Source organism: Microcaecilia unicolor, chromosome 6 (assembly GCF_901765095.1).
Source record: "Microcaecilia unicolor chromosome 6, aMicUni1.1, whole genome shotgun sequence".
In the NCBI taxonomy this organism is placed as follows: domain Eukaryota; kingdom Metazoa; phylum Chordata; class Amphibia; order Gymnophiona; family Siphonopidae; genus Microcaecilia; species Microcaecilia unicolor.
Window position 1 is genome coordinate 315322360 of NC_044036.1, and position 17858 is coordinate 315340217.

Consider the following 17858-nt stretch of genomic DNA (forward strand, 5'->3'; position numbering starts at 1 on the left):
AGCATGCAGCACCATGGTCAGCGCACCACTGATACCTAGTGTAAATCCTTGCATGTAAATTGGGCATGGATCCCCCAAATTCGCATCGTTAGTGAATGCCTCTGACCCAGCCATGCCCTTTCCATGGCCATTGCCCCTTTCCAGTTGCACACTATAAGGTTTGCATGTGAATCTTTAAAGAATAGTGCTTAGTAAGATGGATGCGCAAATCCAAATTGTTGCCAATTAGCACCAATAATTGATTATTAGCACCTAATTATTGATGCTAATTGGCTCATTACTCAATTAAATTGCACACACTGGCACGCGCATAAATTTGCATGAACAATTTTGAGCACCATATATAGAGTCTAGGGGCTACTAGGCAGTAAAGTGTTAACTGAAACATTCATTTCTCACCTGTTCTCCTCTCCCTTCTGTCTTAGAAAGTGAACATGGAAATTAGCACATGAGAATTGCTAAGACACAGTGTGAGGGGGTTTATAGAACACTGCTCCTCGCCCTGGCACACCTTAAGAGCACTGCTCTCACCCTGGGAGGAAGTGAGCCAGGAAGGGCGGAGCCCAGACTTGGGAGTGTAAAAGAAAGGGCCAGGCTGAGGTTAAGGAGGCCCAGGCAGAGAAGAGTTGATCCCCAGCATTTGATGCTGAAGCTACAGCTCCATAAACGTGACCTGGCCGAGGCATGCCATTTGGTATTGCCAGACTGAACTTTGTAAGTTTTGCTTTGAGGTCCGGCTGGAGCCAGACCTGAACCTCGGCAGATAACCGAGAACTATTCGGCTGCGTTTGGGGTGTAGCAACCCCGGCAGCCGCAGCCTGTGTTTGGCCTACCTCCAGAGGCTTGCTTACAAGAATGTACTGGACTGCAGAAGTTTCCTAACCTATATCTTGGGCCTTGTGAAAGGAACAGACCCAAGGATTCCTTTGAATACATACTTATTATTATTATTATTATTTATTGCATTTGTATCCCACATTATCCCACCTCTTTGCAGGCTCAATGTGGCTTACAATATATCGTGGATAGTGGAACTGAGAGGAGAGTTGACATGTAGTGTTACAGAAGTATTTTGGTAATGGAAAACATGATAAAGATATAATGTGAGGCGCTCTTAACATTGCTTGCTAGATGTATGTGGGGATTTCATATGTTTTAGTCATTGTGGTATGTCTTGTCGAAAAGATGGGTCTTCAGCAGTTTTCGGAAGTTGGTCAGTTCATAGGTCGCTTTTAGGTTACGTGGCAATGCGTTCCAGAATTGCGTGCTCATATAGGAAAAGGTTGATGCGTGCATTAGTTTATATTTTAGGCCTTTGCAGTTTGGGAAGTGAAGATTAAGGAATGTGCACAAGATGATCTTTTGGCATTCCTGGGTGGTAGGTCAATCAGGTCAGACATGTAAGCTGGGGCCTCGCCGTGGATGATTTTATGTACTAGGGTACATACTTTAAACGTGATGCGTTCTTTGAGTGGTAACCAGTGTAGTTTCTCTCGTAGGGGTTTTGCACTTTCGTATTTTGGTTTTCGGCTGCTGTGTTCTGGGCTGTTTGGAGTTTTCAGTTTCACCCCTTTGTCTGGCTGTGTTATTTACCAGCCCATTCCCCAACCCTTGCTCGAGGTCTCACACACAGGTTAGTAGTTAGTGTATGCTAACCTCCTCATTAACAGGTAACATAATCAGCTCTCTGAAAACTGCCCAAGGATCAACACTATGCATACTTTTAGTGGCTCAGAAGCAAGGTTGAGTCAAGAGAAGCAACAAAAGGTATGTAGAGTTTTGGATTTTCAAAATTATGCACCTTGTTTTTCAGGGAAAATTTATCTGCGGAAAAGAATGTGCAAATCTCTGTGGGCATTGTTTCCTGAGGTGATTTTCAAAGGAAAAGTATGAGAACTACTGCAAAGTCCATAGGGAAAAGTACCAGTGCACTGTCTACCTAACTATATAGTATTAAAGTTGACCCATTAATGACTAGACTGTAATTTTTTTTCTTTCTTTCTTTATTTTTTCTTTTAATAAGGATGCAAAGGAAAGCATTAGCATATATTAAGACACATAATAGAACACAGAAAGATGGTTTAATTGGCAGACATTTCAAACTTGTGAGCAGGATCCAAAGGAATGATTGGGTTCTTCCAAGTTCCAACCTGATCACGTAAAAAAAGCTCAGAGACCCTAGGTGTGAGTTTAAGAGCCTCGGGGTGGCATGGTCCTCTTAGTTTAGTGTCCACCTCTTTTCACACCTTCTTCCCTTCTACAATGAAAACTCAAAGCAAAATCTATGGCATTCATACCAAGCAAAAGAAAAAAAAGTAGAATTTATACAGATAATTTACACAAATAACCTGATTTATATCCCTCTCTATGTACTTCCAACGTGAAAACAGAAGAACAAATCCTCCCAGTCAACGAGACAAACAGCAAAGTGACTAAAAATGATAGCCAGACGATGTGAAAATATCAAACTTTTGTTACCATCCAAGGCTCAATACAACACAGACCTATTAGGCCAAAATATGGCTCATGTCAAATCTCGGATGATAATAAACGTTTGACATTTTCACATCGTCTGGCTATTGTTTTTAGTCACATTTCCTCTGTATGTATTTCCAGGCACACTTTTTTTTTTATCCATGCAGATGACACTGCTTTTGTCATTGGTTTATATTTAGAATTCTAGAGGGGCATGGAGATTTTGTGGATGCTCTAGACAGACCCCCCCCCCCCCCCAATCCTTCCTCAGTCCTGATCTTACACGTCATGAAAAGAAACTATGACCTGGATACACACAGAGCAGCACAAAAGAATTCAACAAATATTTCTCCATGTCTCTAGAATACCCCATTACATCATATAAGCGGAAAAGGTAAAAGGCACCCAAAGGGAGAGAAAGGATGAAAGTGAGGCTTAGAACTTCATCAACAGCTTTAAGTGTTCTTATGACTTATCTTCATTGTACAGATCAATCAATGTATTCTTAAATATTTTGAGCTCTTCAGTTCATTTGGATTTGGATTTTAGATATATTAATCCATTTTCCAAATCTGATCCAGGGGCGTAGCCAGACAGCAGATTTTGGGTGGGCCTAGTCAAGAAGTGGGTGGGCACCAAGTGTTCCCCCCCCCCCCCCCCAATGTGATGAGGCCAGTATCAGCAGCTTAGGAAACTTAGACTGCTGAAGTGAGCAGTGTTTTCAGCACCATCAGGGGGAGGCCTTCAGCTGGCGGAGCTTGGGATCCCCACTAGCTAGCATTAAATATGTGCTGCTGTTGGGTGGGCCTGAGCCCTAAGTGGATGGGCCCCGGCCCACCCAGGCCCACCTGTGGCTACGCCACTGATCTGAGCTCAAACATTTAGGTACACAAGTTATTTACCTGCAAAAATGGTAGCTAGAGAATGAAGACCACAAAGGACTCTCCAAACCCTTAAAAGCACTATCAAGGTCCTTCCCTGGTGATCTTAATATAAACCCATCAGTTATTAGATAGATAAATACATCAATATATGTAAAGTCTGCAGATACTGCTGTGTATTTTAGGTGACATTGAAGGTGATGAAACTGTTAGGAGCTTTCTGTCCAAGTCGTAGCTGTTCAGGTTCACCCCACTGTTGTGCTGAAATCTGGCAACAGCTAGATGGCCTGGCATGGGCCTCACTAACTTGGGTCACCTCCGTGGACCCAACTTCCAAGGTGCTGACACCAGTATTGGTGGCTTGGACTGCATGCACCTTGTTGGCCACCTTCTTGTGCAGGAGGCAGTTGAAGATTTTCTTGAATCCTTTGCGAAAGTGCTTGGAGACCAAAGCATAAACAATAGGGTTCACACAAGAGTTTGCATAGGAGATAACATGGGAGAGAATGCGGAGAGCATAGGTGAAGTGGTTCAGGGAAAAATTGCCAAACCAGAAATAGAGGATGACCAGGTGGTGGGGCAGCCAGCAGAGGCAAAAGAGAATAGCCACAATGATGATCATCCGAGTCACCTTGCGCTTGGCTTTCTTGGACTCTGACATGTCTTCAATGGGGTCTACTGCCTTCCAGAGATAGCGGATTGTCCTGGCATAGGTGAGGCTTAGAATCAGCACAGGGATGATGTAACTGAAGACAAATGTGCAAAGGTCCATGGCTTTGCGTTGGGAGTCCTGCCAACCAGGAAGGCAGACAGTGACATTGGCCATCTGAAGCTCCTGGTAATAACTGAGGTATGGGCCAGAGAAAATGATGGAAAGGCCCCAAATAAGACCAATGGCAGTGAGGGCATTCCTAGGAGTCCTCAACTCTCGAGAACGTAATGGGTATCGTATTGCCAAGTACCTGGCATGCAAGAAAAAAGACAAACATACATATCAATGGCACATGGTAAGAACTAATGTTTCATAAAAGAAACTTTAAAAATTGTGTACATATTAATAAATTATCACATTATCTAATGTCATTGTACAACTGCTACATTGCAGGCAAACATTTAACCTAAGACAACTGGAAATTAAAGACAACAACGGCGGCCAAGCAAACATGGACCAAGTCCTAGCCTTAGAGTGGAAACAGAGAATCAGATTCAGATGGGTCAAATGGATAAGTCTCAGTTTTATTGAGAACGATTGTTGCTTTTCTTCCCCCAATTTCACCCATCAAAAAATATTCTTGGAGAGGAAACGTCACCCAAAGTAAGACTTCAAATAGATAGCTGAGTGCTTCTGGCAGCTGTTTCTCTATCTTTTTCTTTTTTTTTCAGAGTTGCCAAGCCGAGGAAATAAATGACACCTGAGACACTTGAGCCCTGCTGTATCCGTTACCAAGACCATTAGCAGAAATTTTCAATCTGAGATCTAATGGGACAGCTGCCTGTCTTAACTTAGCAATATCCCTCCCTTCAGCTCCAGAGGGAAGGCTCTCCAACTGCTGGCTATTAAATCTATTATTTCAAAATGAACTTCATTGGGAAAGTAATTTCTGTAAATTAGGTTGTTCTTCTGAAAAAATAAAAAAGAAATGCATGGTTGTAAAGCATATCAAATGCCATAAATTAAGCATACAGTGGATAGAAATTTTTTTTTTAATCTCCAATAACTTATCCAGTCTGAATGGGTATCAGGACCTAACTATGCACACCTGTACCTCACTTTAATTTATGGATTTGTTGAAACCTAGGACTTTGTTTTCTTCTTTCAGTCTGCCTGCTTTTCACATTCTGGTGTCAGTGCCTTTTGATTTATGTTTTTAGCACTAGCACACTGGATATCCTTGGACATTTTACAAGCACCCATGGCTATGCAAAGTGCATTAATTAAATACTTACACAGCTTTATAGTATTTTTTTTGTTACATTTGTACCCCGCGCTTTCCCACTCATGGCAGGCTCAATGTGGCTTACAGGTACTTATTTGTACCTGGGGCAATGGAGGGTTAAGTGACTTGCCAAGAGTCACAAGGAGCTGCCTGTGCCTGAAGTGGGAATCCAACTCAGTTCCTCAGGACCAAAGTCCACCACCCTAACCACTAGGCCACTCCTCCACTGTTGCTACTATTTCAGATTCTACATGGAGTGTTGCTATTCCACTAGCAACATTCCATGTAGAAGTCGGCCCTTGCAGATCACCAATATGGCCGCGCAGGCTTCTACATGGAATGTTGCTAGTGGAATAGCAACATTCCATGTAGAATCTCCAATAGTATCTATTTTATTTTTGTTACATTTGTACCCTGTGCTTTCCCACTCATGGCAGGCTCAATGCGGCTTACATGGGGCAATGGAGGGTTAAGTGACTTGCCCAGAGTCACAAGGAGCTGCCTGTGCCTGAGGTGAGAATCGAACTCAGTTCCTCAGGACCAGAGTCCACCACCCTAACCACTAGGCCACTCCTCCACTCTACTTGCTTGGAGTTGAAGCAAGTAAACACATAAATAAGCAAAGGGCAGTAAATAAATAATGTATTCATTTCATTACAGTCTGCTAATGTTTTATACGGCAGAGTGATAAGGCAGAAAAGAGATCAATAGTTCACATCTCCTGGGACATTGAACTGCACAATTATTGCACAAGTGTGCCACCTACTGGTCAAGTTCAGGGCGAGCCTGCCACTACAATGAGCTAAAAGAAGGAGGTGTAAAAATGGGAAAACCTCGGGGGGGGGGGGGGGGGGGGGGTCATTGACAAAGAACAAAAATAAGATTAGCACAAATAGTTGCAGTCCTACAGTATTTGATTCTAAGGCAGGTTTCTACACCCTACTACTTTACTAGAAAAAATAACAAGCAGGTTTATGTTATTAAATCCTTTGCAAAATAGTTTAAGGGGCTATATTGCTGTTACTAAAATTGTTCATGGAAATTTGCACTAAATTTCCCAGTTTAGTCATGGTTAAATAAAATGAAATCTAAAAATAAAGTCATCAGTTTCTCTCTGTCTCTTTCTCCCCTCAGACTTTTCCTGTCCATCCATCTACATAGTAACATAGTAGATGATGGCAGAAAAAGACCTGCACGGTCCATCCAATCTGCCCAACAAGATAAACTCACATGTGCCATTTTTGTGTATACTTTACCTTGATTTGTATCTTCCATTTTCAGGGCACAGACCGTATAAGTCTGCCCAGCACTATCCCCGCCCCCTAACCACCTGCCCCGCCTCCCACCACCGGCTCTGGCACAGACCGTATAAGTCTGCCCAGCACTATCCCCACCTCCCAACCACCAGCCCTGCCTCCCACCACCGGCTAAGCTTCTGGGGATCCCTTCCTTCTGAGCAGGATTCCTTTATCCTTTATCCCACGCATGTTGAATTCCGTTACCATTTTCCTCTCCACCACCTCCCGCGGGAGGGCATTACAAGCATCCACCACTCTCTCCGTGAAAAAATACTTCCTAACATTTTTCTTGAGTCTGCCCCCCCCCCCCCCCCTTCAATTTCATTTCATGTCCTCTAGTTCTACTGCCTTCCCATCTCTGGAAAAGGTTCGTTTGCGGATTAATACCTTTCAAATATTTGAACGTCTGTATCATATCACCCCTGTTTCTCCTTTCCTCCAGGGTATACATGTTCAGGTCAACAAGTCTCTCCTCATATGTCTTGCAACGCAAATCCCATACCATTCTCGTAGCTTTTCTTTCTATGGACATTGTGAATTCTATACTGAAAGAAAAGCGATCTAAGGGATATTCCTTAACTACTGACTTACCCATTTCCAGTAGGAACATTTTATATGCCAGTTCTGTATTTCTGACAATCCTATCCTGATTCAATATAGAACCAGCAGCACTGATTTCAATGGGTAGATAGATGAGTGTCCACCAATACTGTGTTCAAGATGCAAATTGAAACCAAGACTAAACTAAAACATCCCCACCCGGTAATTTGAAAACTATAAATATTAGCCAGTGGATTATTATGGTACTACCAAGATAAAGAAGACAAATTTTGAGAATGCAAGAAATATGTGGGTAAAATACAAATTTTTATATCATTTCATAGCTTGTTTCCATGGAAAACTTACTGTCCAAAACATGACTAGATGTCTTTAGTTGTGATATTTTTTTTTTATAAGCCAACATGAAGTTTTATCCACAGATGCTGCAGCTCATGAGTTCTCAACCTAAGACCCTTCTTCAGCTCTGACCACCAAAGTGACTCTTCAAAACACGGGATATATATGATCTTGAAAACCCTTATACAAAAGTGTTTAATGTATACATAAAAGTCAGTTCTTGCAATGTTTGTGTGCTTGTCTATGTTTAGACCTTGTGGCTAGTACTGGTGCTGTATAATTGAATCTGGCCATAGTAGAAGTTTTGGGGAAAGGGAGAGAATGTAGGCATCTTGCTGGCAAAGGGACAGAGGAAGTGTTGGGGAGTGGGGAAAAGAGTGCTGGAGTTAGACTAGGGAGGGGGTGGAGTGCTGGGTCAGGCAGGGGAAGGGGAAAAAAGGCTGGGGTCAAGGAAAGAAAGGCATGAGAAGAAAGAAAGAATGTGAGAAAGTTCATCTTTTCCCCAACCATTCTGCTCTCAGCACTGGGGATTAGACTACATCTCGATGGCAGTGATCACTAGAGAAAGGGCAACTCCACCCCCAAAACTAATCCTGGGAAGCCATGGTCTTCAGTGAAATGTTAGAATAGAGAGTGCCTGCATGTACCTGCTTTTCTTCCTATCATTTTTTATGGGCCCTTCGGCTAGTCTTGGAATAATGTTCATCTTTATGATCCAGTCTTCACTAACATCAATAACAACTATGACATCTATAGATAACCCAAGTCATAACTGCTATCCAAACCTGAATAGCTATGACCCCATTTTCCATTAACCAATTTAGACAGCTGCCTGGCAGCATTAATGTGAAAGGTAAATCTGGCCCTGGCTGCAGGTCCCAGGGCAAATTACCTGAAATTGAACAATTTGGAGGTAAGGGAATCCTCCTGACAAGATTAAAATTATAGAGTAGGATGAGTTGTCTAGCTCATGTCTCAGTGTACCTCTTCACTCACTGCTGGTGCCTCTGCTATTGTATAGCTTGCCAGTTATTGGACAGAGACTAGTGTGAAGGTACAGGGCTTCTGAATGCACATGTACAGAGGTGGTCATAAGTACATAAGTAATGCCACACTGGGAAAAGACCAAGGGTCCATCGAGCCCAGCATCCTGTCCACGACAGCGGCCAATCCAGGCCAAGGGCACCTGGGCAAGCTTCCCAAACGTACAAACATTCTATACATGTTATTCCTGGAATTGTGGATTTTTCCCAAGTCCATTTAGTAGCGGTCTATGGACTTGTCCTTTAGGAAACCGTCTAACCCCTTTTTAAACTCTGCTAAGCTAACCGCCTTCACCACGTTCTCCAGCAACGAATTCCAGAGTTTAATTACGCGTTGGGTGAAGAAATATTTTCTCTGATTTGTTTTAAATTTACTAAACTGTAGTTTCATCGCATGCCCCCTACTTCTAATATTTTTGGAAAGCATGAACAGACGCTTCACATCTACCTGTTCCACTCCACTCATTATTTTACATACCTCTATCATCTTGATTCAACCTTCTCCACAAAGACATCACTACTGCCTGGGACACAGCTAAAACTGTGTTTAGAAGGAAACATTAATACAACACAATATCCTTAGTACTGTACAATTTCCTTCCATGTAAGTCTCTGTAATGTGTTGTCACCAGGCAACTTGTGAGTTATTACAAACCATTAACAAATCCATTTGAAGACGATGCTCCTATTTAAACAAAAAAAAAAAGCACCTTGTGTAGAATTTAGCCATGAGAAACAAAGTTTACTCACATGATTTCTGAACAGAAATACTGTACAAACACATATGTCTGCCAGAACATTGCAGGTCCTTTGCTTGAAAAAGCTCAAATTTAAGAATTTGGCGTTAGTCCCACGTGATCTTTTGCTATAATATTTTTTCCAGAGACTGCAGGCGCTGAAGTCTTCAGACAAAAGTGTCATTTCAAAATTGAACCAATCAGCTGACTTCTGGACTTACACTGCTTTTATGTTCTGCTCTTGCTGAAAAGGTAAAAATCTGGACCATAGTCCTCTATTAGCGATGATTTCACTCGTAGCTCAGGAATGGGGCCGCTCTAAAGACAAGCCTGGCTCTATGTGAATCACAAACACAAAAGGGCTCGATATTCAGACCACAGGAGATAGCCCAGCTAAATCCCGTGGTCAGTGCTGCATCCAGATATTCAATGCAGGTCGTTTCCGGTGACTGGCATTGAATACCCGGTTTATTTTGGGCTGGCTCAAACTTAACCGGCCAAGCCAATAATCAGCACTGTCCAGTTAAGTTTCAACTGGCCAAAGACAGACCTGATATTCATGTGGTCAAATATGGCCACCAAACTTGCTCTGAAAATTGGCAGATAGTTGGTTATATCGTGCGAAATATCCGGCTGGTCACCAGCCTTGTCTCACTGAAAGTTCATGGATAGCCGGTTATGGTGCATTTAACTGGCCAGATGTGATTTCTGAAATCTATTTGCAAACATAGGGGCATATGCTGGGGAAGGGACAGAGGACAGATTTGGTGCAGATGATCAAAACCCCATGCTGTTCCAAACAGCGCTCTAAAATTAGTGCCAGAACAGCATGGGGCAAATAATGCCCATATGATCAAAGCTAATGGCGTGCAAATTCATGTGCACTATTAGCTCTGATCATAGAGGTACTTCTGCGGGAGGATTGTGGCTTGGGCATGCGCCGGAGGCACAATCATCCTGCAGAAGTTGTTTGGCAGGTCTAGGCTGTCAAAAAATAGACCAGACCTGTCATACATTCCAAAGGGCTGACCTCCAGATCCCCCTCCCCCCCCAAACCCAACAAAGGAGCCCCCCCCCCCCCCGGCCAGGCCTGGACAGACCTGACCCAACAACCCCCCCCCCTCCCCAACAGAACAGACCTCCCCTGGTGGTCTAGTGCTCCCTTACCCCAAAACAACCCCCCCCCCCCGCCCCCGACAGAAGAAAGAACTGGAGGTCCTGTGGTAAAATGGGAAGGACACCTCTGGTTTTTTTGGAACACACATACCACAGCCCTGACATTTCCCAACAATGCCTCCTTAAATGTCTGCATCTGGGGGTGGGGAGAGGAAGGGTGTTCTACATTGCAAATAGTGACCTTCTAAAATTTTGTACATGTATTCAATCTGCCAAGAATCTAGGTGCTTCTAAAATGCTTCCTAAATCATCACCTTTTATTGAAAACCACATTATAGCCTGTCATCCTTGATATTTTCCCTTGTGTTTACTAGTCAAAGTGCATTTTTTCCTATTCCTATATATTGCAGTCTAGCTGTGGAGGGGAAAAAACCATCTACTCTTTCCCCCCACTCCTTCATGTAGCAGCTATAGAGATAAGGCGCTCCTAACTGGACTGTTTACTGCTGGGATTGTTTCTGATGGCATGTGAAAAATGAACAACATAGGTTGAACCTGAACAGCTAAGTTGACCGTGCAGTAGTCAAAAAGAACATATCTAGTTGTAATTTTTTAACATTAACAAACGCAATACAGCCTATGCAGCTCTGTACCCTGGTCTGTTTTTGTTTTTTCTTGTACAATGACAGTTTAATAGCAAGAGTATTCCAATGAAATAAGCTCATGACGTGTGGATAAATACAACCGGAAGCTTTAGAAAACAGAAGAAAAGTCCAATACTTCAGCTCTGGTGAGAGTACATGCTTTTAAGGATTTTATTTTTCCTTTTCTATATTTAGCTGTCATTCTCTGTCTCCCTCCTGATGTTGTTTCCAACTTTTCACGTCCTATGTCCCTTCAATTGGATGCAGCTGACCTGTACTATACTATAATTATTTCTGTTGTCTGCCTTCCTCTTTTCCTTACATGTCTTTCTCCCTTTGCGTGTTTTTTTAACTCCCTCACATGCTTCTTTTTTGCCTGATTGAAATTTTACTCCTACATTGGTTTCTCTGTTTCTGCTATTGCAAACCCATTCCCTCTGTGTTCTGCTTTTCACTATATCTGTCTAATGGGCAATATATTCACAACCATCATAAACCACGATGAGTCATCTGAATTTCTCAATATGATTACAAAATGCCTCTGAGACTGTGCAGAATATCATTCTAATACACTAAATAATTTGATTTTGACGTTATCTGGCAAGATGACCAGACACTTGTGTAACTATGGTATGTCAGATCTGTATCTTAGCAAATGATAGTGCCAGCTTAAGGATATTGCTGCCTTTTAAAATAGATGCCAGTTCTGTGGGTGCAGTGGGTGTTTGAGTACCCCCCCCCCCCCCGCCACCCCCACCCCCACCCACACACAGTATTGAGCAAATTCCTTCACTGTGGCCAGGGAGGGACAATTCTGTTCAATTTAGCACTCCAATTGTTTTGAAAACTTGGTTTTTTTATTACAGAAATGTCTTTGATATCTCGACTGATAAAGGAGATGGGACAACTTCCCTATGAAGAAAGGCTGAAGTGTCTAGGGCTCTTCAGCTTGGAGAAAAGACGGCTGAGGGGAGATATGATAGTGGTCTATAAAATAATGAGTGGAGTGGAACCGGTAGACGTGAATCGTTTGTTTACTCTTTCCAAAAATACTAGGACTAGGGGGCATGTGATGAATCTACAAAGTAGTAAATTTAGTATGAATTAGAGAAAACTTTTCTTCACTCAACGTGTAATTAAACTCTGGAATTTGTTGCCAGAGAATGTGGTAAAGGTGGTTAGCTTAGTGGGGTTTAAAAAAGGTCTGGACAGCTTCCTAAAGGAAAAGTCCTTAGACCATTATTGAATTGACTTGGGGAAAATCCACTGCTTATTTCTGGGATAAGCGGCATAAAATGTATTGAACTTTTTTGGGATCTTGCCAGGTATTTGTGACCTGAATTGGTCACTGTTGGAAACAGAATGCTGGGCTTGATGGACCTTTGGTCTGTCCCAGTGTGGCAATACTTATGCACGTATGACTCCGATAAAAACAAAGTTTCAGCGTATTTGGGAGCAATTTTGGACAACGTTGCAGCCAGCAGCCCATAGCAGAATCTTAAATCAATAGGACTAGGCCTCCATCATATCTTTGGGGGTAGCTGATTTGCAGTGCAGGGGAAGAGGGAGGAGGGGGAGAGTATGGGAGTTGTGAGCAAGAGGTTTAACTTTCAAATGCTATGTTGGTTCTCTTGTCTTGTCTTATTCAACTTGGTGATTGCTGTAAAGTTCATTGTCTGTTCATTGATTAGCAAAAAAAAGATTTAAACATTCTATAGAAACAGGTACATGAATTAGACTCATAATTAGGCCCGGTCTTAATTTACATTTATATTTACATTAGCACTTATACCCCACAAGGTCCCAGTGGAGGAGTGGCCTAGTGGTTAGAGCACTGGTCTTGACATCCAGAGGTAGCTGGTTCAAATCCCACCACTACTCCTTGTGATCTTGAGCAAGTCACTTAACCCTCCATTGCTTCAGGTACAAACTTAGATTGTGAGCCCTCCTGGGACAGAGAAATACCCAGTGTACCTGCATGTAACTCACCTTGAGCTACTACTGAAAAGGTTGTGAACAAAAATCAAAATATAAAACATAAATGCTTTCTGTAGTTTACAATAAGATAAAAATACGAGGCATTCCTTGCAAGCTACATAGGGCTTCTTTTACGAGCTGCACTAGCAATTCCCACGCTGCAAATGAGAGGAAGCCCATTCAATTGCCGCACCGAAAATCAGTAAAAGAGGCCCATAGCTTTTTAAAAATGCATTACGTTATTTAATCAAACAGTTTAACTAGATATGGTTTAGGAGCTTCCTTAAATGATGCAAAGAAGCCTTGACTAAAAGAAAATTGTGTTGTTTCAGGAAGCCTAAGGCCTTCTTTTGCACGAGTTTACTGAGGTTACGTGATTGCGCTTTCCATAAGGAGCTCACTGTGGTAAAAGTTAATCTCCTTTGAGTTAATAAGCATAAGGTGTTCCTTCTGAGATGCCACTCCTGTAGTTTAGTCCCTGTTAGAGAAAATAAATTGTCTGAGCAGAGGGCAAAAATCCCAAACCTCTTGGGTCTTACTCCCAAGTCTGCTTTGACTTTTACCCGCACATATGTAAACCACAGAAAGGCAGCGTATCAAATCTACTACCCTTTACTTTTACAGGCCAATGTAATAAACTGCCCTTAAACTGCAAATGCCAGACAAGAAAATAAAAGCACAGTTACTAGGAAATGTAAACTAAGTTTATGTGCTCTGTTTATGTTTTTTTTTTAATGCACATTATTCATCTTTATTGTGCCGACTGCACTTTTATTGCACCTACTTTAATTTGTATACAGTACAGTGCAGGGTACAAATGTAACAAATCTAAAATAGATACTATTGGAGATTCTACATGGAATGTTGCTACTATTGGAGATTCTACATGGAATGTTGCTATTCCACTGGCAACATTCCATGTAGAAGGCTGCGCAGGCTTCTGTTTCTGTGAGTCTGACGTCCTGCACGTACGTGCAGGACGTCAGACTCACAGAAGCAGAAGCCTGCGCTGCCACAATGGTGATCTGCAAGGGCCGACTTCTACATGGAATGTTGCTAGTGGAATAGCAACATTCCATGTAGAATCTCAAATAGTAGCAACAGTGGAGGAGTGGCCTAGTGGTTAGGGTGGTGGACTTTGGTCCTGAGGAACTGAGTTCGATTCCCACTTCAGGCACAGGCAGCTCCTTGTGACTCTGGGCAAGTCACTTAACCCTCCATTGCCCCATGTAAGCCGCATTGAGCCTGCCATGAGTGGGAAAGTGCGGGGTACAAATGTAACAAAAATAAAATAGATACTATTGGAGATTCTACATGGAATGTTGCTACTATTGGAGATTCTACATGGAATGTTGCTATTCCACTAGCAACATTCCATGTAGAAGGCTGCGCAGGCTTCTGTTTCTATGAGTTACTGAAATTGTGCCAAACAACTCATTACCTATGAATGCAAAGGTAAAGCAGATGTGATAATAGCTTGGTAGATGTGGTTTTTGCAATAAAGTCAGAAGATAAGAAATGTACAGACTTCACCTTCTGGGTTCATTTGATTACATTTCTCCATAGCCTCTGTGCTAAATGCCCGTTAACCCCTATACCTGGATGATGTTTGATACAGGTTATTAGTTGGTCTCAGATGAATTCATTGAGTTCTGCGTGTTCATCTTCTCTTCCAGGAAATCTATTATATTCTAAGGAATAAGCATACCTGATCATCTACTCTTACATGTATGACTACCTACTACTACTACTATAAATCATTTCTATAGCGCTACCAGTCATACACAGCGCTTCACAATTTAACATGAAGAAAAGACAGTCCCTGCTCAAAAGAGCTTACAATCTAAATCAGGACAGGCAGACAGGACAAACAAGGGATAAGGGTAGGACAGACAGGTAGGACATATGGGAAGGGACTATTGAAGAGAGGAAGACAAAGGTTACGAGCAGGTGACAAGTTAGGAATTAAAAGCAGCATCAAACAGGTAGCCTTTAGTCTGGATTTGAAGGCGGCCAGGGATGGAGCTTGACGTAATGGCTCAGGGAGTCTATTCCAGGCAAAAGGTGTGCAGCAAGATAAAAGGAATGGAGTGTGGAGTTAGCGATGGGGGAGAAGAGTACAATTAGGAGAGATTTGCCTAGTGTTACCTGTGTGTCTCTGAACTTGTGGGACTTTGAAACTTCTGTATAAACAGAAATAAAGCTTCCTATAGCTTTCTTTACACGTGAATTGCAGATTTTGCTTTGCTTTCTTTCCTAACTTTCTAAAATGCATCCCTATAATTGCAGATTTGGGATTGATTTCAGCCATAAATTGGTCACCTTAAAAACAATACAGATGATGAATCCCGATTGACCACAACCTGCTGAGAAAGTCTCACATAACATTAGCTGCTTGCACTTAGCATTAATCTGAATGCACTGTTCATTCAAAGGGGACAGCAGTAGGCTGTACAATTCTTCAGTTCTTAGGAAACGTAAGTGTGAAATAGCCCTCTTCTCAGCAGAAATATATTGTCTCTTCTTTTCATTGTCCCATTTACTGTCTTTAAAGGCAGCTGCCTTTGAATTTACAATCTCCTCTCTGGCAGACTTCTTGGCACATCTACTACTACTACTAATCATTTCTATAGCGCTACTAGACGTACGCAGCGCTGTACACTTGAACATGAAGAGACAGTCCCTGCTCGACAGAGCTTACAATCTAATTAGGACAAGGAATAAGAGTAGGAAGATTCTGTGTGGAATCCTATAGAGTAGCAAGATTCCGGAATCCCAAAGAGTAGCAAGATTCCGGAATCCCAAAGACTACTACTACTTATCATTTGTATAGCGCTGCTAGACGTACGCAGCACTGTACACTTGAACATGAAGAGACAGTCCCTGCTTGACAGAGCTTACAATCTAATTAGGACAGACAAACAGGACAAACAAGAGATAAGGGAATATTAAAGTGAGGATGATAACATAAGGGTTCTGAACAAGTGAATAAGGGTTAGGAGTTAAAAGCAGCATCAAAAAGGTGGGCTTTTAGCTTAGACAGCCAGAGATGGAGCTTGAGGTATCAGCTCAGGAAGTCTATTCCAGGTGCAGCAAGATAAAAGGAACAGAGTCTGGAGTTAGCAGTGGAGGAGAAGGGTGCAGATAAGAGAGATTTACCCAGTGAACGGAGTTCCTGGGATCTGTTTCCTCTCTCCTTTTAACAAGGGGCTTCATTCTTTATGTGTCTTTTTAATTTTTTCATCCCCACCCTTAATTGATATCTCAACATAACACATAACAACAAATCTAAAAATTACCAAGGACCCAAAGATCCAATCAGAGACCAAGGACATGTGAAAGAAAGGTACAGAAGTTTTCCCAGTTGTATGGGGGCACCACTGGTGTCATTAAAGATAAGATGCCTGTACATGAGGCATTTTGGCATAATGCAAGAATTCAGGAGACTGAAAACGTACCCACACTCAAGCTCACCATTAAAGTTCATTCTTGTGCCTGCTAAGAAACTCTGGCACCAAAGTTTTTGGAATAATTTTCTCTGTGATATCAGAGCTGAACTTTCCTTGTCAAGATTCAAATCACTATTTCCAGCAGGCGTTTGATTTGCCCAATACTTTAGATGTTGCCGTATATGGCCTGTGCAACCTCTTGGAGATGCATCCCTTACTATATATTTTTTTATGCCTAGATAAGACGTTAGTGTGTGTTCTTTCCTGTTTTAATTGGAGTTCTTTCTCATTTTATTTTAAATGTATTGTTTGCATGGCATATTTAAAATAAGAACAATTTTTTTAAAAGATAATGTGTTGCTTGTAAAGCGCAGTGCCAGAAGGGTCCCAACCTACCTGTCCAGGGACACCGTGGCCAGGGTGAAGCTGCTGGCATACATGGTCAGGTAGATGAAGAAGTGCACGGCTTTGCACACGAAGGGTCCGAAGACCCAGCTGTCCAGGACGTAGATGGTAGCTTGGAAAGGCACGCAGAAAAGGATGAAGCACAGGTCGGCCACGCCGAGGTTGAGGATGAATAGGTTGGTGGTGTTGTTTATCTTGCCATTCCTCAACAGCACGGCCAGCACCAGGCTGTTGCCCACCGTGCCCACCAAGAATATGGCCGAGTATACCAGCGGGATGAGCACCGACTCCGGATGGCAGCCCTCGCTGGAGCCTGGAGGGGCGGAGCGGTTCATCCTTTCCCAACGCTTTCCTTCTTGTATCTCCCCACCAAAAAGAAAAGGCAGAGACAGCGAACAGATCAAACAGCTGCCATCAAAGCATCTCTTCTGCACCCAGGAACTCTTTCCACCGTCTAAAGCTTGTCTCGTCTTTTCAAAGAAACTTCCTTTACCGCCACCGCTCTTTCCCCGTGCAAAGAAGGATGGATTCAAGCTCTCCTTGGTCTGCTTTTTTTTTTTTTTAATTACATTTTTAGCTTGTCCTTTTAAAACTCTGCGTGCATAGACATATAGGTCAGCGTTAGATGCTTGCAAAGGCTCCCTTATCTTTTCTCTTCCCTCCTTACGAGTTTTCCAACTCAAAAAACAGACGTCTAGTTTTTTTTTTTAACTGCACCGAGCAGTGGAGCTTTAAAACTGTTCCCAGTAAACTTGCCTTCTTTCGAGCGATCGCTTTTTTCTGTTAGAAATAATCATCCGACTAATGAAAATGAAAAAAAAAAACTTCTACCAGTTCTCTCCCCTGTCGGAGCCCTGATGATTTGTGCTCGGAATATTTGTGAAAATAAATAGATCAGAGGAGCTTCTCGTTTCCAGGGAGACGAAAAGCTAAAATAAAATTAATGGTGTCCATAGAAACCGAGCCCCCCCCCCCCCCCCCCCCCGATGTATTGATTTC

The 17858-nt window shown here is 42.4% G+C and overlaps 1 protein-coding gene and 1 long non-coding RNA gene across 2 annotated transcripts; one reads left to right on the plus strand and one right to left on the minus strand.

The window, feature by feature from the left end:
- Nucleotides 1-3435: 3435 nt before the first annotated feature.
- Nucleotides 3436-17194, minus strand: GALR2 (galanin receptor 2). Its single transcript, XM_030206307.1, has 2 exons — nucleotides 16851-17194; nucleotides 3436-4318 (listed from the first exon to the last, which is right to left on the minus strand). Exons 1-2 carry the CDS (start codon nucleotides 17192-17194, stop codon nucleotides 3538-3540), a joined length of 1125 nt encoding a protein of 374 aa, XP_030062167.1. The 3' UTR covers nucleotides 3436-3537.
- LOC115472157 lies at nucleotides 9434-11970 on the plus strand. Its single transcript, XR_003942472.1, has 3 exons — nucleotides 9434-9520; nucleotides 11074-11174; nucleotides 11895-11970. It is a non-coding gene; the product is annotated as an uncharacterized LOC115472157 (long non-coding RNA).
- Nucleotides 17195-17858: the final 664 nt, after the last annotated feature.

What these genes read in the sequence shown, in the direction of transcription:
- GALR2 (XM_030206307.1), bottom strand. Translation starts at nt 17,194, where the DNA reads ATGAACCGCTCCGCCCCTCCAGGCTCCAGCGAGGGCTGCCATCCGGAG. An exon ending in GCCACGGTGTCCCTGGACAG is followed by an intron (nt 4,319 to 16,850) that starts GTAGGTTGGGAC and finishes CTTGCATGCCAG; the next exon opens with GTACTTGGCAATACGATACC.